The sequence below is a fragment of the Leucoraja erinacea genome, chromosome 2 (assembly GCF_028641065.1).
Source record: "Leucoraja erinacea ecotype New England chromosome 2, Leri_hhj_1, whole genome shotgun sequence".
Classification (NCBI taxonomy): Eukaryota; Metazoa; Chordata; class Chondrichthyes; order Rajiformes; family Rajidae; genus Leucoraja; species Leucoraja erinaceus.
The window spans coordinates 120,443,339-120,464,969 of record NC_073378.1 but is presented as its reverse complement, the minus strand read 5'-3'; the positions used below and the strand labels follow the sequence as shown (position 1 = coordinate 120,464,969).

Here is a 21,631-nt window from a genome sequence, read left to right as displayed (position 1 = left end):
AGCTTGGTTTCACGAAAATGCCAGGATGGAATCAGAGTCCAAGCTGTGAGACTTAGACAAAGATCAAAGGTAACAGCTTCAATCTCAACCATGCACAGAATGTACCAATTGAGCTTTTCCAACAACTAAAACTTGGGAAATGGTGCTAAAAAATAAACATTATGACATCGAGAAAATAGAAAACATGTAATGGTTAATAGGCTAAATAGAAGTAATGATTGTGATTAATGGTATTGATTATGGGAAGAGCACCCTCCAGTGGTCAGCATTTGTTAAGTGCTTTTGTTTCAAATATGCATTCCATGTATTCTTCCAGGAAAAGCAGTAAAAACACCATTTGCCTATAAGGCATGGCAAACAATAATACAGACAATTCTTTGTGATCTCAGGCACACTGTTGGAATCGACAGACCTCTGAAAGAGCAAAGCAAGACATTGAAGTATGAAATCAAGGAAGGTGTTAAGGATGTTGAATTATCAGCTCAGATACCTCTATGAAAACTCAAATAAAAGATTGTTAATATCATTAAAAACAGAAATCACAAGCAGGGGCACTGAGTACAAGAATAGGCAAAATGATGGCAAACTTGCATAATTAAATAAATATTGTAGTATTATAATGACATAACAATACTTTTAGATTCCTACAAATAAATTAGATGCCCCAATATAAAAAGTACATCTCTGCCACAAAGTCTCAGCGCCATAGATCTGCAAATATACTGTCAGGGTTAAGAGGCCACTGCAATGGGGAAAGAGTTAAAAGGGCTATATTAAAGATTTTTCTTAAGTATGTTGAGTTTTGATAGCGTAAACTGAGGAAGCTGATTTCTTCTATTTGAACAAGGTGGATTATAAATTTAATATTCATAGTCACAGAGTCATAGATGATACAGTGTGGAAACAGGCCCTCCGGCCCAATTTGCCCACAACAGCCAACAATGTTCCAGCTACACTAGTCCCACCTGCCTGCGCTTAGTCCATATCCCTCCAAACCTGTCCTATCCATGTACCTGTCTAACTGCCTCTTAAACGATGGGATAGTCCCCGCCTCAACCACATACTCAGGCAGTTTGTTACATACAGCCACCACCCTTTGTGTGAAAAAGTTACCCTCAGATTCCTATTCAATCTTTTCCCCTTCACCTTGAACCTAATGTCCTCGATTCCCCCACTCTGATCAATATACTGTGCATCTACCTGATCTATTCCTCTCATGATTTTGTACACCTCTATAAGATCACCCCTCATCCTCCTATGCTCCATGGAATAGAGACCCAGCCTATTCAACATCTCCCTAAAGCTCACACCCTATAGTCCTGGCAACATCCTCATAAATCTTTTCTGAACCCTTTCAAGCTTGACAATATCTCTCCTATAACATGGTGCGCAGAACTGAATGCAATATTCTAAATGCGGTCTCACCAACATCTTATACAACTGCACTATGACCTCCTAACTCAATACTCTGATTGATGAAGGCTAAAATGCCAAAAACCTTTTAGACCACCGTATCTACCTGCGTCCCGACCTTCAAGGTACCATGCACCTGTATTCCTAGATCCCTCTGCTCTACACTCCCCAGAGGGCTACCATTTACTGTAGGTCCTGCCCTTGTTCGACGTCCCAAAATGCAACACCTCACACTTCTCAGGCTGTTGTTCATAGACTAGAGCAAAGATCTTATAGCGAAGCAAGATGGATTACTCTCACGCAAAAGTGTAGTACGCTCATGGGCGGATTCATGGGTGATTTTATGACTCATTTTAGCAACCAGCCCCCGCCATCTTGTTCCGCCATCTTGCTCAGCCATCTCGCTTCCGGCCAAAGATTGGATCCACAGCGGGGAGAGGGAGTGCACGGCCCGGGGCAGCAGGGAGGGGGAGTGTGTGGCCCGGGGCAGCGGGAGAGGGAGTGCGCTGCGCGGGGCAGCGGGAGAGGGAGTGTGGGGTCCGGGGCAGCGGGAGAGGGAGTGTGGGGTCCGGGGCAGCGGGAGAGGGAGTGCGCTCCGGGGCGGCGGGAGAGGGAGGGTGGGGTCCGGGGCAGCGGGAGAGGGAGTGTGTGGTCCGGGGCAGCGGGAGAGGGAGTGTGGGGTCCGGGGCAGCGGCGGGGAGAGGGAGTGTGGGGTCCGGGGCAGGGAGAGGGAGTGCGCTGCACGGGGCAGCGGGAGAGGGAGAGGGAGAGGGGTGGGGGGGTCCGGGGCAGCGGGAGAGCGGGGAGGGAGTGCGGGGGGGGCAGCGGGGAGAGGGGCATAGGAGGGAGGGAGACATTGTAGTGTGGAGGTAGGTAAGGGAGTTGAGGGGTGGAATAGGGCCTAGTGTGTGTGAAGTTACGGGGAGGTTTACAATGTTTCTTATTTACAATGTTTCTTATTTAATGTCCCTTGTCTAGTCTGAAATAAAGTTCATTATTGGATCAGAAGAAATATAATTGTGTGTGTTATATGATTATATACATTTATATAATTTTCATGTATGTGTGTTTATAAACATTTTATTCTTTAACAAGAATTAACAGAATTATGAACTAACAGAATTATGAATCTAACCCTATATCACACACAAAAAGTTCCCCCGCAATGTCAATTACCCTGCGAGTCGGGTCGGTTCCGGTTACTACAAAATCAACTCAAACACTGCTTGTGAGCCATTTAAAAAGAAATGATTTAAAAAACATAAAAAAAGACAATTACCAGTCAAATTCTAATCTTGACAAGAAGTTTGAACTGACAGATTTATGAATCTAACCCTATATCACACACACAAACTGTTGCCCCGCAACATTGATTACACTGCGAGTCGGGTCGGGTCAGGTAGGCTCAGGTTACTAAAATGGGCGGGGAAAAATGCCCAGGATCTCCTCCATAGCGTACTACACATCAGCCCATTGCATTTAGCAGGAGTAGCCTATTTTGCTCCGCTATAAGATCTTTGGACTAGAGCACAGCATTCACACCTTCACCCTCTCCAAACCTGTTAACAAGCTCAGGAAATTAGGTCTCTGCGCATCCATTTGCAACGGGATCCTCGACTTCCTCATCAACATAACACAATCGGTACAATTGGCAGATGGTGCAGAACAATAATCTTGTTCTCAACTTCAGTAAAATCAAGGAATTGAATGTTGACTTTAGAAGAGGAAGGCCGAGGATCCACAGAGCTGTCTTCATCAATGAGTCGATTGTGGAGAGAGTCCATAACTTCAAGTTCCTGGAGATGCACATCTCTGTCCTGGAAGATCTGACCTGGACCCAGCACATTGATGCAATAATAAAGAATTCCTATTAATGCCTAAGATTGAGAAGATTTGCTATGTCGATGAATACTATCTTAAACTTCCACAGGTATATGGTAGAGAACATAATAATAATAATAAATTTTATTTTCGGGAGCCTTTCAAAGTCTCAAGGACACCTTACAAAAGTTAACAGAAGAGAAAAAAACATATAGTCGGAGAAAAATAAATAATAAGGACATCATCAATACACAAATTAAAGATAGAAATCGCTCCAAAGACACAAAATCAAAAAATCAAAACACACAATGTGAGGAGAGAGCAGCGGCAGCTAAAGCGCGCCAGCGTCCACTCTCCCTTCCAACATATTAACTGGTTGTATCATGGCCTAGGTCAGCAACTCAAAAACCCAGGAACAAAGGAGATTACAAAAAGTGGTGAACACTGCCCAGTCTATCACGGGTACTGACCTCCCCACCATCATAGGGATCTATAGGAGGCGCTGTCTCAAATGCCAGATACATCAAGGACCCACACCAGCCTGGCCCCATTCCCATTTCAATCCTGCCATAACGAAGAAAGTATATGAATCTGAAAACTGTAATGTCCAGGTTCATGAGGCACTTCTTCCCTACAACCAACAGGCTATTGAACATGACAAACTCAATGGTCAATAGATGCAGGAGTAGACCATTCGGCCCTTCAAGCCAGCACCGCCATTCAATGAGATCATGGCTGATCATCCACCATCAGTACTTCGTTCCTGCCTTCTCCCCATATCCCCTGACTCCGTTATCTTCAAGAGCCCTAGCTAGCTGTCTCTTGAAAGTATCCAGAGAACCGGCCTCCACCTGAGGCAGAGAATTCCACAGACTCACCACTCTCTGTGTGAAAAACGTGTTTCCTCATCTCCATTCTAAATGGCTTACCCCTTATTCTTAAACTGTGGCCCCTGGTTCTGGTCTCCCCCAACATCGGGAACATGTTTCCTGCATCTAACATGTCCAAACCCTTAATAATCTTATATGTTTCAATAAGATACCCTCTCATCCTTCTAAATTCCAAAGTATACAAGCCCAGCCGCTCCATTCTCTCAGCATATGACAGTCCCGCCATCCCGGGAATTAACCTTGTCAACCTACACTGCACTCCCTCAATAGCAAGAATGTCCTTCCTCAAATTTGGAGACCAAAACTGCACACAATACTCCAGGTGTTGTCTCGCTAGGTCCTTGTGCAACTGCAGAAGGACATATTTGCTCCTATACTCAACTCCTCTTATTATGAAGGCCAACATGCCATTCACTTTCTTCACTGCCTGCTGTACCTGCATGCTGACTTTACTTGACTGATGAACAACGACCCGCAGATCCCATTGTACTTCCCCTTTTCCCAACTTGACACCACTTAGATAATAATCTTCCTTCCTGTTTTTGCCACCAAAGTGGATAACCTCACATTTATCTGCATCTCTCCACTCACCCAACCTGTCCAAGTCACCCTGCATTCTCATAGCATCCTCCTCACAGTTGACACTGTCACCCAGCTTTGTGTCATCTGCAAATTTGCTAATGGTACTTGTAATCCCTTCATCTAAATCATTAATATATATTGTAAATAGCTGCGGTCCCAGCACCGAGCCTTGCGGTACCCCACTAGTCACTGCCTGCCATTCAGAAAGGGATCCGTTAATCCCTACTCTTTGTTTCCTGTCTGCCAACCAATTTTCTATCCATGTCAGCACTCTACCCCCAATACAATGTGCCATAATTTTGCCCACTAATCGCCTATATGGGACCATATCAAATGCTTTCCGAAAGTCCAGATACATTACATCTACTGGCTCTCCCTTGTCCATTTTCCCAGTTACATCCTCAAAAAATTCCAGAAGATTAGTCAAACATGAATTCCCCTTCATAAATCCAATGCTGACTCGGACCGATCCTGTTACTGCTATCCAAATGTGCAGCTATTTCATCTTTTATGATTGACTCCAGCATCTTCCCCACTACCAATGTCAGGCTAACTGGTCTATAATTCCCTGTTTTCTCTCTCCCGCCTTTCTTAAAAAGTGGGATAACATTAGTTACCCTCGAATCCACAGGAACTGATCCTGAATCTATAGAACATTGGAAAATGATCATCAATGCGTTCACAATTTCTAGAGCCACTTCCTTAAGTACCCTGGGATGCAGACCACCAGGCCCTGGGGATTTATCAGCCTTCAGTCCCATCTGTCTACTCAACACTATTTCCTGCCGAATGTGGATTTCCTTCAGTTCCTCCGTCACCCCAGATCCTCTGGCTAGTACATCAGGAAGATTGTTTGTGTCCTCCTTAGTGATGACAGATCCAAAGTACCTGCTCAACTCATCTGCCATTTGCTTGTTCCCCATAATAAATTCACCCCTTTCAGTCTTCAAGGGTCCAACTTTGGTCTTAACTAATTTTTTCCTCTTCACGTACCTAAAGAAGCTTTTACTATCCTCCCTTATATTCTTGGCTAGCTTCCCTTCGTACCTCATCTTTTCTCCCCATATTGCCTTTTTAGTTATCTTCTGTTGCTCTTTAAACGTTACCCAATCCTCTGGCTTCCCGCTCATCTTTGCTATGTTATATTTCTTCGCTTTTATTTTTATACTGTCCCTGACTTCCCTTGTCAGCCACTGTCATCCCTTACTCCCCTTAGAATCTTTCTTCCTCTTTGGAATGAACTGATCCTGCACCTTCTATATCATTCCCAGAAATACCTGCCATTGTTGTTCCACTGTCATCCCTGCCAGGGTATCTTTCCAATCAACTTTGGCCAGCTCCTCCCTCATGGCTCCATAGTCCCCTTTGTCCAACTGTCACCTCCGATTTACCCTTCTCCCTCTCAAATTGTAGATTAAAACTTATCATATTAACTCGAACTAAAATCTGAACTACAAACTGCATTGGTTGCACTAGGGACTCCATGCACTAGGGACTCCAGGTTTTGTTTTGTTTTGCACGATATCGGCGGATTTATTTATTGAACCTCCCTCAATAGCAATAGCTGCCACTCCCTCAATAGCAAGAATGTCCTCCCTTAAATTAGGAGACCAAAACTGCACACAATACTCCAGTTGTGGTCTCACCAGGGCCCTGTACAACTACAGAAAGACCTTTTTGCTCTTATACTCAAATCCTCTTGTTATGGCGTTCTTCACTGCCTGCTTTACCTGCATGCTTACTTTACTTGACTACCTCACGTATCTCGAGAGCCACAAAAGGTAGTTTTTGTTGGTGAAGTTCTGTATGCTTGATTACAATGTAAGCATTTCAATCTGCAAATTTATGCAAGATGTTACATTTTAGTTTATTGCTGAAATGTTAGCTGGCAACCTTTTCAGCCAGCAAAGTATCACAGAAAGTTTACAACCTATTTAGAATTGTGCATGGAGAAGAAACTGAATGGGTAATAGATTTAAAACCTGGATATGAACAAATAATATTAAGTGGAACAGATAGACGCAAAGTGTTGGAGTAATTCAATGGGTCTGGCAGCATCTCTGGAGATTATGGATAGATGATGTTTCTGGTCGAGACCTATCTTCAGAGATGCTGCCTGATCCGCTGACTTATTCAAGCACTTTGTGTCTATCTTTGGTATAAACCAGCATATTCAGTTCTATGTTTCTATATTAAGTACAACAGACCTGATAAACACCGTTATTATTCAAACCAGAATTATGATTCGATCTACACATATCACCACCAAAATCATTTTGAAATAAGTCTTCCAGAATAAGTCGGAGAGCATCTGTTCACTCTATTTGATCCCTGAGAGAAATATGAGTTAATTACATAAAAAGCTAGAAATATGAACTTTTTTAAAGGAAAACAACAACGAAAATTTCTCAGACGAGCATGAATTTCATTGTAAGGCACAATTGCTGAACGATATTTAAGGAATATTTCACCAAACAATTGCGGCAATTACCTGGCAAATTTCCCTCAATGAATAATACAAACAGGTGTGGGCCTGCCACACTTTCACTGCTTTTTCTGCAAAATCTATGCTATAAGACATCATTAGAACCTCCTAGACAAGGACAGCCTTGAATGGTGTATTTCATCATCAAAAGCTACCTTCATCGAGAGATGGCTCTCGAAATACAGGAGGTAGTCAAGTAAAGTTTATTGTTAGATGTACAAACACGGTAGCTGAAGGTACAATGAAAATCTGGCTTGCAGCAGCTTCACAAGCACATGGACTCAGACAACACACAATAACATAACTTACACATAAATTGATAAAGTATCATTAAATCATTGAATCGTTGAATTGAATTGAACAAAAATTACATGGAAATTCTACAAGACATAAAAATATAAAGACAGTGCAAAAACCAAGTAATTAGCCCAAAACAAAATTGGAAAACAAGTCCATGGTAGTACAAGAGGTGGTCCGTTGTGTTCCATTGCCGAGGTAGGATTAGGTGCTATACAGGAAACTGATAATTTAGGAAAGTGTGTATGAAAGAACTGCAGGTGCTGGTTTAAATCGAAGGTAGACACAAAATGCTGGAGTAACTCAGCGGGTCAGGCAGCATCTCTGGAGAGAAGGAATGGGTGACATTTCGGGTCCAGACCCTTCTTCAGACCCTTCTACAGACTAATGTAGGAAAGTAGCTGTTCCTGATGATGTGCGACTCAAGCTTCTGTACCTTCTACCTGACAGCAGCAGGGAGAGAAGACATAGCCCAGATGGTGGGGATCCTTGATGATAGATGTCACCTTCATGAGACAATGCGTCATGTAGATGCTTTCTATGGTGAGGAGGGCTACGCCCATGACGGACTGGGCTGAATCCACCACTCTCTGCAGTCTCTGCATTCCTGTGCATTAGAATTGCAGTACCAGGCCATGATGCAATCAGTCAGGATACTTTCCAGTGTATTACAAAGGTTTGTGAGAGTATTCAGTCCATTTGTTCCAGGGTCTCAATGGGAATCTTCATTCTATGAAGGCTGTGTAGTTGGCAGAAAACCTTTGGCTTGCCATGTAAGGTCCATCCTCTTGTAAGATTCACTGAATTGGCAATGGCTTGGAACTTAGCCTCTGAGTGTGCAAAAAGGCAGGCATTGTTTGCATACTGCAGTCAACCTTGGTTAAGCAGTGAGGTCGCAGTAGGCTGAACAGCTTCCCATTAGTGCTGAAAAATCTGAGATCAGGATTAAACCCACGTCTCTGGCAATGAGGCAGTGGCTCTTGTAGATGGACCACAATGCTGTCCATACTACAATGCCACCCTGCAATGTGAAAGATTAAGAAAAGTGCTGGGACAATAATGTAGCCTAGTTTTATATTGGTGTTCACTAAAATTGGCTCTTTGGAAGACCCCATGGATTGATATCATAACTTACATATATTTTCATAGATTGGTCTCAAAATGGAGGCCAATTTCTGTGGACTACGAAATTTGAGGAGTGTGTGCTACAATCATTCCAAATCATCATTGGGCACCTTCAGGTTGGAGGCTGCGGAGGGGAGATATCTTATGTGATGAGATCTGTAATATTCTGGGAGACAGTGGGTTATGGTCCAAGGAAACTATGAGGAGGTGTTTGAGAACTGCTATTTGGCTTCTGCAAGCTCCAGACAACAAGAATACGCCCTTGTCTGCGGGTTCCACATCCCATCATCCACAAACCCATCCACCTGGATATCTCTTCCGTTGGTTCACCTAACCTATCCCCTTGCTGTCCCCTACCTAGTTCCATCTGCCCATCATCCCTCCCCTGTCTGCCTTGACCTCTCACTTCTATACATTGACTATCTTCCCTCTACATTCTTAGTTCCAATAAAAGATCTTGACCAGAAATATATCCCATTGCCTCCACAGATGCTGCTAGACCCACTGAGTTCCTCTGCTGCTTATACTTTGCTCCAGATTCCAGAATCTGCAATCTTTTGTATCTCCAAGTCATTACACATATGTGACACAAAAAACGGTCAACCACACTTTACATGGAAATGCCAGGTTCAATTTCACAACTATAACAATTTCTCCTGAAAATGATCAGAAAATAATCATTCCAGATAAAATTTAATTTTGGGCCCTTACTGCCTAAATATGAGAAGTTTACCATCTAATTTCTATGTTCCAGTTCCCAGTGATCTAAATGGGGAAACAATCCCTGGTGCAGGATCTTTATTTAGATTTATCATTATGCATGATGAGTAATCTTTATCACTACATTTTAATCTTTATGGATCATCCATCATCAGGGTGTGGTAAAAAAATCAGCAACAGTCCTTGGAAAAAAATGTCAATACTTCTATTCTCATGTATATAGGCCCTAAGTTCCAGATAGTTACATGAACAATCAATTAGTCATTTTGCTGGCAAGTTACTATCACTATTTTTTTCTGTATGGTGTGCCATTAGATTATCATCCAGACTGCACATCTCACAATTTTGAAATAATTCTATGATTCAGATTATGATGTTCAAACTTCATTCTTAAAATACAATAAAATAATCATCTTTAATAGTACATGGTTTCTAAACGTCCATGAAACTGTTTGACCTGTACATCAATATTTAATAAGTATGCTGCAAAACCAAATAATTCATGAACATATTTTTATGTCTTGGATGTGTATATATTAAATACTTAATAAAGAAGGAAGCATTCTGTAAAAACATAAGATATTTGTTGAGCTACAGATATACTTACAGGTTGACGATATTTGTTGTACTTTCTAAAATACTTTTAAGTATATCAAGAGAAATAGATGTTGCACGAAGGTCCCTAAAAGTGAAAAAAGACTATTACATTTCCAAATAACCGGCAATGCTTTTAGATGTGACTTGATAAATATCTATTACATTTGCTTACATTGAATTTGCATGTGCCCAATTATGTATATGTGAGAGAATGGATATGTTTTATATTTACATACTTTATGTCATAACAAATTCCCATAATCTCCATATTTAAAAAAAAATATTTCCACTTCTACAAGTTTCCAGGCAGTTGCAGACCAGAATTACTTATGTTGGCAACCTGTTCCATTAATATAATTCTGAAAGGCAGGAAATGCCTGTATGCCTGCAGTACAAGATACATTGCCCCCAATCCACCTTGCATTACTTCTCTCTCTCATTGTAATAATGTTTGTTTCTCGCTTTTCAGAGTAGAATACAGAGTAGTATACAATAGAAATCAGTACATACACGTCTAGTTTGACCTTTCCTTTTCAACGTATCACTTCAATTTAAAGGGAAATAGCATGCGCATATATAGGCGACCACAATGTAAATAGTAAAATGCTTCCCTGATTTTCCACAACATATTGATTCAGATTTGATGCGTCTCAACATATTGCCTTCTCAACCATCCTTTTTACGTGAGCCCAGACAGTGAAATATCACAACTTGCAGATGACATAAAAATCAGTCATGTTGGTGATAACGAGGAGAGTTGTAGACTATAGGATGATCTTAATAACTTGGTAAAATGAGCAGCGTAATGGCAGATGGAATATAATCCTAATTATGCCAAAACGATCACTTTACGATGACCGATATGAGTAGGATGTACACAACAAATGGCAGGGAGGAGTACTGGGATCCCATAATGTGGTAGCACATGTTGATGAGGTAATGAAGAAAGCTTATGGGATACTTATCTTCATGGAGCAAGGCACAGAATATAAAACAAGGAAGGTTATGGTACAACGTAAAACACTGATTATGCCACAGCAGGAGTATAGTATGTATTCTGGTTGCTACACTGGAAAAAGGATGTGTATACATTGAAGAGTGTACAGTGGAGATTCACCAGAATGTTTCTTGGGATGAAGACATTTCAGTTCAGAGACTGGATACTCGGTTTGTTTTCCATGGAGGAGGCTGAGGGGGATGTGATAACCTACTAGAAGTGTACAAAATTATGGAGAGCGGCGATAGGGTAGGAAAAAGGAAACTGCACCATATCAGAAGTATCTAAAACTATAGGGTACAAAGTCAGAGGTTTATAGGGAATATGAGGAAGAATATTTTTACCCAGAGGGTGGCTAGAATCTGGAATGCACTGCCTATGGTGGGGGGTTTCACAACATATAAGAAGTATCTGGAATTGTTACGTTGGTATAAAACTGATTAGCCAAAGGGTATGTTTCTGCACTGAATGACACCATGGCTTTATGATTATAATTATGTAATCCATTCAGTCCTCACTAGCTTTCCACATCAATCAGTGTACAGCAATGCTTGATGATCAGCTGCAGGAATCTTAATGAAGTTTTACTACCTTCAAAATGCTGAGAAGGGCAGTATCCTCAATATAAACAGCTAATTCAGCTCAGGACTTCTGCTTTGCATGTCTCAATGCTAACTGCACAGTCCTTGATCTCAAGGCTGTATGCTTAGCCCCTTGCTCTACTCACTCTATATCCATGAATGTGGAGCCGGACGCAGTTCCAACTCCATCTTTCAATTCGCCGAAGACACCACCGTTATCGAACAAATGATAGATAATGTTGAGTCAGGGTAAAGGAGGGAGATCGATGGTTTGACTGAAGGGTGCCAGAATAACCTTGCTCTCAACGTCAGTGAAACCAAGGAACTGATTGTTGACTTTGGAAGAGGAAGGCCGAGGATCCACAAACCTGTCTCCATCGATGGGACAATGGTGGAGAGAGTCAAAAAGTCAAGTTCCTGGACGTGCATATCTCTGAAGATCTGTCCTGGAGCCAGCACATTGATGCAATCATAAAGAAACCCCATCAATGCCTCGACTTCCTTAGAAGATTGAGGAGATTTGCTATGTCGACGAATCCTCTCTTGAACCTCTACAGATGTATGGTAGAGAGGATATTAGCTGGTTGCATCACAGCCTGGTTCGGCAACTTGAACACGCAGGAATGATGGAGATTGCAAAAAGTGGTGAACACTGCCCGGTCCATCATAGGTACTGACCTTTTCGCCCTCAAGGGAATCTATAGGTAGTGTTGTCTCAAAAAGGCAGCCAACATCATCAAGGACCCACACCATCATGGCCAAGCTTTCATTTCACTCCTACCATCGGGAAGAAGGTATAGGAGTCCAACATCCATGTTCAGGAACCTCTTCTTCCCAACAACCAACAGGCTATTGAACATTACAAACTCCAACTAAACTCCGAACTACAAACTGCCTGGGTTGCATTAGGGTCTTTGGGTCTGTTTTCTTTTTGCACTATATTGTTTTTTTAATTTATTGAACTTATTTGTTTGTTTATTATATTACCTATTGAGTTCTGAGTTCACAAACCTGTTATGTTGCTGCTGCAAGTAAGAATTTCATTGTTAGATACAAAGTGCTGGAGTAACTCAGCGGTCAGGCAGCATTTCTGGAGAAAAAGGATCAGTGATGTTTCGGATTAGGATCCTTCTGCAGACTACAGATGGGTCCCGACCTAAAACATCACCCATCCTTTCTCTCCGGATATGCTGCCTGACCCACTGAGTTACTCCAGCACTTTGTGGCTATCTTTGATATAAACCAGCATCTACAGTTTCTCGTTCCTACTAAGAATTTCATTGTTCTGTTCCGGTACATATGACAATAAAACACTCTTGACCCATAAGTTAGGAATCTGTCCGTTTCACCTTTGCAGACATTGGATTTTGTCTATGGAACTGATGCGCTATAGTGCTGCGATCTATATATTCTGCGCTCTACATCTTCCCCTTTACTCTACCTATTGTGCTTGAGTTTGACGTGATTGTATTTATGTACAGTATCTCATCAGATTGGATAACATACAAAACAAAGCCTTTCACTGCACCTCGGTGCACAAACAATAATAAACATAAACCAAAGGTAATGCATTTACGGTATCTCCTCACCCATGAATAATTTGAAAAATAAGCTTAAATATTGAAAACAATGTAATATCTTTGAGTTATCATGATAGCAATAAACCACAGAATTGTAAAGATAAAATTATTTTAAGTAATCCACTGAAATATTTAGAGGTCTATATTTTTAACTTAAATGTTTAATTATGATTTTAGCAATAATAAATGAAACATACTTACAAGTAGATTACTGAATCCAAATGCTCAAACGCTCCATTACCTATTAAGCTTAAATAGTTATCACTTACATTCCTAAAAGAGAACACAGATAGTTAAACTTTTCAGATAAGTTGTTTTATGGTGTCCATTGTCTGTGTTCAAGGCTTACATAATTATTTTATTTACAAATACATCTCTGTAGAAATAATCTATCAGAAGTATGGATCGAGTGTAGTAATGATATTATTTCAAGCAGATGACCAGCTTTGTTCATGTTACTTATATTCATCACATGTAAATGGTAGAAGAACATTCAAAATATATGTTTACAAATTTGCATAAAAGGCAGAGAAAAAACACTATGGAAGAACAGAGAAAACTAGGATGAGTAGAAAATTCCTGTAGCACTGGAAATAACATTGTAAACCCCGAAGGCTGAGAGAATGGTGCCAACAGACCAGAAAATTTGAGACATTTCCTGTCTGAACAGAAAGGAAAGTTGAAAGAATAAAATTTCAGAACTGGCATGTTGATAGAGAAGGAATATACAACTGTGAGTTGACTGAAAGACAAGACGTGGGATGGAAATCCATTTTATCCATCACTCCAATGCTCATTAATTTACAATAGCTCATCATTTGATACAACATTTTAAAATTCTAATTTTCCTGTACAAATCCCTCCGTGAGAGATATAAGCTTTGGAACTCAAAGGGCAGGGGAAGAAAAGTATTTTAATATTTTTAAGGCAACCATGGATAGATTCTTCATAAGCAAGGAAGTTACATCTGTTGCATCCAGGGTCAGGTGCTGGCAGTTTGGAGTTTGCACATTTGCCCCATAGTTTCTTCCAGGTGGTCTGATTTCCTTGTACATCCCAAATATCAAAATATGCTGGTATGTTAATTGGTTATTTTAAATTTCCCATTCGCATAGATATTTGGCAAAATATTAAAAGTGGGCATGTGCAAGAAGTTAAGTTACAATGGTGGAGGGAATTGAGGAGAGGGGTGATGAGACTGCTTCACTGGGGGAGGGGGGGGGCATGAACTCGATGATCTGAATAGTTACCTTCTGTATTATAATACGTTAGTAGATTCTTGCTCAGCAATAGGGTGAAAGGTTGATGGGGTAGGCGGGATTACAAAGTTGAGGTCACAATTAGATCAGCCAAGATATTAACTAATGGCTTACTACTGCTCCTATTCTGTATGTCTGTAAATGGCCCTTGTGAGACTCGCATGTCTGTCATCATTATTCTTTATTTTGTTACATTACCCATAATTGCCCCATTATGTGAAGTTGGTAATTTTTTTGTAAAAGAATTGTGATTGTGAAACTGTAAAGGATTCTCTGGTGTTTACAATCAAGGGTCGATGAACACAAATTTGATAAAATAATCAAAAACGTATAGAAGTCTGCTTGATTTTATGTAATTTTATGCCCATGTATTTTCCTACTGGTTGTGTCAGATATGTGTTCAATACAGTGATCAGATCATATTTCCCCTCAAATGATCAAATCAGATGTTGTTTCTTCACTACCATGAATCTTCAGTACCCTGGTTCCTCGACATCTTTTCCAATCTGTTGTAATATAAGAACTTAAGACAGGAGCTGAAGTAGACCCTCACCCTTTGAGCCTACTCCCAACTATTCATTAAGATAATGACTTATTCTTCTTGCGTAATGCGTGCAATGAAGATAATGACTGATCTACTATCGCAGAGTCGTTTTCCAGCACTGTCCCAATAACCTTGATTTTGCAGTGATTTCCAGAAATCTATCCTGAATAAATATAATAGCCTCCACAGCCTTTTTCCCCAGAGCAAGGGATCTGGAACTGCAGGTTGCAGGTTTAAGAGGAACAATTTAAAGATCCGAGGAATTAAGATTTTTCTCACAGAGGATAGCAAATATCTGGAATGAACTGTCAGAATGTGGAGAGTGTGCAATCTCCATGCACATACGAAGAACTGTGAAAATACATGAACAATGTCTAATTATTCAATGTTTTGCAGAGGTCAAACAGTTTCAGCAAAACACAAAGTGACAAGGAATTCAACGGGTCAGGCAACATCTGTGAAGAGAATAGACAAATGACATATCGGGTCGGGACCCTTCTGGGATGGTGGGAGAAATGTATGTACACAGGGATGGGATAGAGGGAGGTGTTATTTGAAATTGGAGAATCCAATGTTCATACCTGTGGGGTGTAAGCTACCCAAGCAGAATATGAGGCACTGTTCCTCCAGTCACTCAGGCAATGGAGGAGGCCCAGGACAGAAAGATCGTAAGATGAATGGGAAGACAACTTAAAATGGTTAGCAACCAGGAGATCCAATAGACTTTGGCGGACAAAGTAAACGTGCTTGGCAAATAGATTGTTCAATTAGACATTTCTCATCATATGCATCCACGAATTATGGTATGGACTCCATAAATATAAGAAAATCGGTTTTACTAATTGTTGTATTCAGGTTGTCTAAATGTTGTATTCAAATTTTCTAAATTGCACCTAAATAGTGCTTATTCTTCAATGTATGATCAATGAGGATTTGGATCCAGCAAAGTAAATAGATTTTCTCTTTGACCTTCGTAAAACACCACATATGTATATATTTTCCACTTAATTCTGGTTTAAAACAGCAATGGCTTAAACGAGGGCTGACCACTGCAAAGAACAAGAGAAAGAGACTGGAGGGATGAAGCTTAAATTTGCAAGAGTTATAATATATTTTGGTCTCAGATCTCTTGTGACTCAACATCTCAGACTTGGAAATCAGCAGTCAGGGATCAAGTATTCACATCACTGTTACTTAATATTATGTAGAGGATCTATCCATATCTCATCTATTTTATTTTTAGGCTATGTGTTCCATTGTCAATTAGAAGTGCCCCAATTCCTACCAAGATGAGCCACCTATCTAAATCTAATAAGTAACTCAATGAAGAAAAAACTCAGCCAATGCTGAAATCTGAAACTGAAATAGAAAAATGTGGACATACTAAGTCAACATCTGCCAAGGGAAAATTAAAGTTAGCATTTTGAAGTACCCTCAGAAGTCAAAACTGAAAATTTGTTTGAAAAGATACAGAGGAATGGGGGGGGGAGTGAAGAAACAAAGGAATGAAAATGCAGACAATGGTTGTGATTTTTTCCAGCTTTCAAATATTTGTTATTTTTTCACATGCTATTGGTATGGTTTTATAAACTTACAATGGAATCACTTCCAAATTTTCAGATGTATTTTGCATTATTTCAGATTAGGTTAAACACAACTTTGTGGTTTTGTTTAGTTGCCAAATGTTACAACAGAAGTATCTCTTCAAAAACTCAAACCACAATCTTCAACATTTGTATTAGTTATCAAAAGTAACTATTTTGGTGCATTACTGTAGATAGTAATTAAGAATCTGCAATACACATGGATTATTTGCTTAAAACGTGTAAATCGTTGAAACAACAGGGAAAGAACAGAAATAAAATTATATAATTTTACAGATAACATTACAAATGCACAGTATGATATTGTGCGTTTTAATTAGATTCAATGATAACCTAAATTTTAAGGTAATGCTACTGAGCACAACATTTGTTTTAATAATAATATTGCTTTTAACAATTCACACACAAAACCTATGAAAATAATACTTACAGGAAATGTATGCTTGATAGTTGTGAAAAGGCGCCAGGACCCAAAACCAGGATGTTATTATTGCTCAGATCCCTGGTACAAATCATAGGCACAACATGTGATTTGACACACAAAATATGCATTAAAACATAATTCCTGGCTACATAATGAATATAAATAGTCATCGGCATGGATTCATAGTCACAGAGCAGGAAACAGGCCCGTCAGCCCACCCTATCCATCCCAACCAAACTGACATTATGAGCTAGTCCCATTTGCCTGCATTTGGCAAATATAACTATAAACCCCTCCAATCCAAATAGCTGCAGATTTTCCCATGAATCCTATCCTTGTATCTGTGAATTTCAAATGTCAATGCAGCAAGCGACAAACATAAATTTGGCAATTTGCGAAATACTGATATTTCTCCTTGTATGCCTGCCCTAAATGCGCTTCGTCACCTGAGAAAAGCACCAATATTTTATGCTTTACTATTATTTTTCCATAGCAATTTCTTAATTTTGACCACAAAATATCAATTAAGAAAATATCAATTACTACGAATTAAACGTTTCCATTTCTTTGCAGCAGATGTGATAGGAAAATGTCACCATCCCAGAGGTTCCAGCAAGTGCTAAATTCTGTCAGCCTACATTCAGAATCAAGCTTAAAACATTTGGAATGGGTTGGCCACATTCATGAGAGATGATTATTCATTGTCCGGTACCTCACTATACCTGTGAAAATGACAATACACCAGACTTGACGTGACTTCGACATTGATCAAAACGGCCACTAAACATGACCTCTATTACAAAAAAAAGCAGTGAATGAGACAAGAAAGTGGCAGGCAGACGCACAGACAAATGAGAGATAAGGATTCCTTGATGTTGACTGTTCAGGGCATCAAATGAAGCAAGGAGAAATGAGAAGAAAGTCCTGAGCCAAACTAGATGTTATTCAATATAAAGTTGACTATTGAGGTACAAACCATCACATTTGGCGATCTCCATTCTTTAAAACAAGAGATAGTCTACTCTACAGACACAAATGTCTGACATAATATAATGTTTTGTGTTAAATTAGCAATATATAAAATCTGCTTTTAAAATTAAAGTCAATTTAGTCCAAACTTTCTGGATTACAATTAAAACACAAACTATGTGTTATAACACCAGGATAAGCAGTCAATTAAGAAAACCAAGCCCAAAGCCAAAGTACTATCTAAACTGATTATCTATCTATATTACTAAAACTCTGATCTTGACCGCTTTTGGCCCACTGTGCTGCGATTTCCGACAGAACGCCGCCACCTACGGCCGCCATTTTTGGCCACCTCACTCAGAGCCCCCCTCCACCTTACGGGTGCGGAGGATTTTTCCCATCGATGACAAATCAGAGATATTAATGTTTTTTAAAAATTCACCATTCTCTCTGCTGCCCCTGCTGGAGGGAGGGGGAGGGACTATAAAACGAGGAAGTGATGGGCCTCACTCAGTCTCTGCAAGATGGATTAAGCCAAGGGTCAAGTCTCTCTGAGCTCTGAATAACACTGAACAAATGTCTACACAACTGTGAGTCCCCTTAATGTGGTTTGAAAATGAAAATATGGTTTGTTTGAAGGAAAAAGGGAATGCCTGCAAATGGTTGTTTGGGTGCTTTGGCTTGAAGTTGAAAGCCACTACTTACTGCAAATGATGACGGGTGCTTTGGCTTGAAGTTGAAAGGCACTACTTACTGCAAATGGTGGCGGGTGCTTTGGCTTGAAGTTGAAAGGCACTACTTACTGCAAATGGTGGCTTGGGTGCTTTGGCTTGAAGTTGAAAGGCACTACTTACTGCAAATGGTGGCTTGGTGGCTTGGGTGCATTGGCTTGAAGTTGAAAGGCACTGCTTACTGCGAATGGTGTCTTGGTGGTTTGGGTGCTTTGGCTTGAAGTTGAAAGGCACCACTTACTGCAAATGATAGCTTGGGTGCTTTGGCTTGAGGTTGAAAGGAACTACTTACTGCAAATGGTGGCTTGGGTGCTTTGGCTTGAAGTTGAAAGGCACTGCTTACTGCGAATGGTGTCTTGGTGGCTTGGGTGCTTTGGCTTGAAGTTGAAAGGCACCACTTACTGCAAATGGTGGCTTGGTTGCTTTGGCTTGAAGTTGAAAGGCACTACTTAATGCAAATGGTGGCATGGGTGCTTTGACTTAACCATATAACCATATAACAATTACAGCACAGAAACAGGCCATCTCGGCCCCACAAGTCCGTGCCGAACAACTTTTTTCCCTTAGTCCCACCTGCCTGCACTCATACCATAACCCTCCATTCCTTTCTCATCCATATGCCTATCCAATTTATTTTTCAATGATACCAACGAACCTGCCTCCACCACTTCCACTGGAAGCTCATTCCACACCGCTACCACTCTCTGAGTAAAGAAGTTCCCCCTCATGTTACCCCTAAACTTCTGTCCCTTAATTCTGAAGTCATGTCCTCTTGTTTGATGGACTTAAAGTTGAAAGGCATTACATACTGCAAATGGTGGCTTGGGTGCTTTGGCGTGAAGTTGAAAGGCATTACTTACTGCAAATGGTGGCTTGGGTGCTTTGGCTTTTAAGTTGAAAGGCACTACTTACCGTAAATGGTGGCTTGGGTGCTTTGGCTTTAAGTTGAAAAGCACTACTTACTGCAAATGGTAGCTTGGGTGCTTTAGCTTGGGTGCTTTGGCTTGAGGTTGAAAGGCACTACTTACTTCAAATGGTGGCTTGGGAGCTTTGGTTTGAAGTTGAAAGGCAATACTTACAGCAAATGGTGGCTTGAGAGCTTTGGCTTGAAGTTGAAAGGCACTACCTACTGCAAATGGTGGCTTGGGTGCTTTGGCTTGCAGTTGAAATGCACTACTTACTGCAAATGGTGGCTTGGGAGCTTTTGGCTTGAAGTTGAAAGGCACTACTTACTGCAAATGGTGGCTTGGGTGCTTTGGCTTGCAGTTGAAATGCACTACTTACTACAAATGGTGGCTTTGGTGCTTTGGCTTGAAGTTGAAAGGCACTGCTTACTGCGAATGGTGGTCTTGGGTGCTTTGGCTTGCAGTTGAAATGCACTACTTACTGCAAATGGTGGCTTGGGAGCTTTTGGCTTGAAGTTGAAAGGCACTACTTACTGCATGGTGGCTTGGGTGCCTTGGCTTGAAGTTGAAAGGCTTACTGCGAATGGTGTCTTGGTGGTTTGGGTGCTTTGGCTTGAAGTTGAATGGCACCACTTACTGCAAATGATGGCTTGGGTGCTTTGGCTTGAGGTTGAAAGGCACTACTTACTGCAAATGGTGGCTTGGGTGCTTTGGCTTGAAGTTGAAAGGCACTACTTACTGCAAATGGTGGCTTGGGTGCTTTGGCTTGAAGTTGAAAGGCATTACTTACTGCAAATGGTGGCTTGGGTGCTTTGGCGTGAAGTTGAAAGGAATTACTTACTGCAAATGGTGGCTTGGGTGCTTTGGCTTTAAGTTGAAAGGCACTACTTACTGCAAATGGTGGCTTGGGTGCTTTGGCTTTAAGTTGAAAGGCACTACTTACTGCAAATGGTGGCTTGGGTGATTTAGCTTGAAGTTGAAAGGCACTTCTAACTGCAAATGGTGGCTTGGGTGTTTTGGCATGAAGTTGAAAGGCACTACTTACTGCAAATGGTGGCATGAAGTTGAAAGGCACTACTTACTGCAAATGGTGGCTTGGGTGCTTTGGCTTGAAGTTGAAAGGCACTACTTACTGCAAATGGTGGCTTGGGAGCTTTGGCTTGAAGTTGAAAGGCACTACCTACTGCAAATGTTGGCTTGGGTGCTTTGGCTTGAAGTTGAAAGGCACTACTTACTGCAAATGGTGGCTTGGGTGCTTTGGCTTGAAGTTGAAAGGCACTACTTACTGCAAATGATGACGGGTGCTTTGGCTTGAAGTTGAAAGGCACTACTAACTGCAAATGGTGGCGGGTGCTTTGGCTTGAAGTTGAAAGGCACTACTTACTGCAAATGGAGGCTTGGGTGCTTTGGCTTTAAGTTGAAAGGCACTACTTACTGCAAATGGTGGCTTGGGTGCTTTGGCTTTAAGTTGAAAGGCACTACTTACTGCAAATGGTGGCTTGGGTGATTTAGCTTGAAGTTGAAAGGCACTACTTACTGCAAATGGTGGCATGGTTGAAAGGCACGTTGAAAGGCACTACTTACTGTGCTTGGGCTTGAAGTTGAAAGGCACTACTTACTGCAAATGGTGGCTTGGGTGCTTTGGCTTGAAGTTGAAAGGCACTAACTGCAAATGGTGGCATGTAGTTGAAAGGCACTACTTACTGCAAATGGTGGCTTGGGTGCTTTGGCTTGAAGTTGAAAGGCACTACTTACTGCAAATGATGACGGGTGCTTTGGCTTGAAGTTGAAAGGCACTACATACTGCAAACGGTGGCTTGGGAGCTTTGGTTTGAAGTTGAAAGGCACTACTTACTGCAAATGGTGGCTTGGCAGCTTGGGTGCTTTGGCTTGAAGTTGAAAGGCACTACTTGCTGCAAATGGTGGCTTGGGAGCTTTGGCTTGAAGTTGAAAGGCACTACCTACTGCAAATGGTGGCTTGGGTGCTTTGGCTTGAAGTTGAAAGGCACTACTTACTGCAAATGGTGGTTTGGTTGCTTTGGCTTGAAGTTGAAAGGCACTACTTACTGCAAATGGTGGCTTGGGTGCTTTGGCTTGAAGTTGAAAG

General features: G+C 41.1%; 1 protein-coding gene across 1 annotated transcript in view; it reads right to left on the bottom strand.

Moving 5' to 3' along the window:
* Positions 1-21,631, bottom strand: part of LOC129714939 (leucine-rich repeat-containing protein 70-like) — a 110,453-nt gene that overhangs the window by 21,391 nt on the left and 67,431 nt on the right. Inside the window, exons 6-8 of the mRNA XM_055664746.1 lie at positions 16,926-16,997; positions 13,290-13,361; positions 9,941-10,015 (exon numbers count right to left, since the gene is read on the bottom strand). Coding sequence (XP_055520721.1) covers positions 9,941-10,015; positions 13,290-13,361; positions 16,926-16,997 — 219 coding nt within the window. The remainder of the gene's footprint in view (positions 1-9,940; positions 10,016-13,289; positions 13,362-16,925; positions 16,998-21,631) is intronic.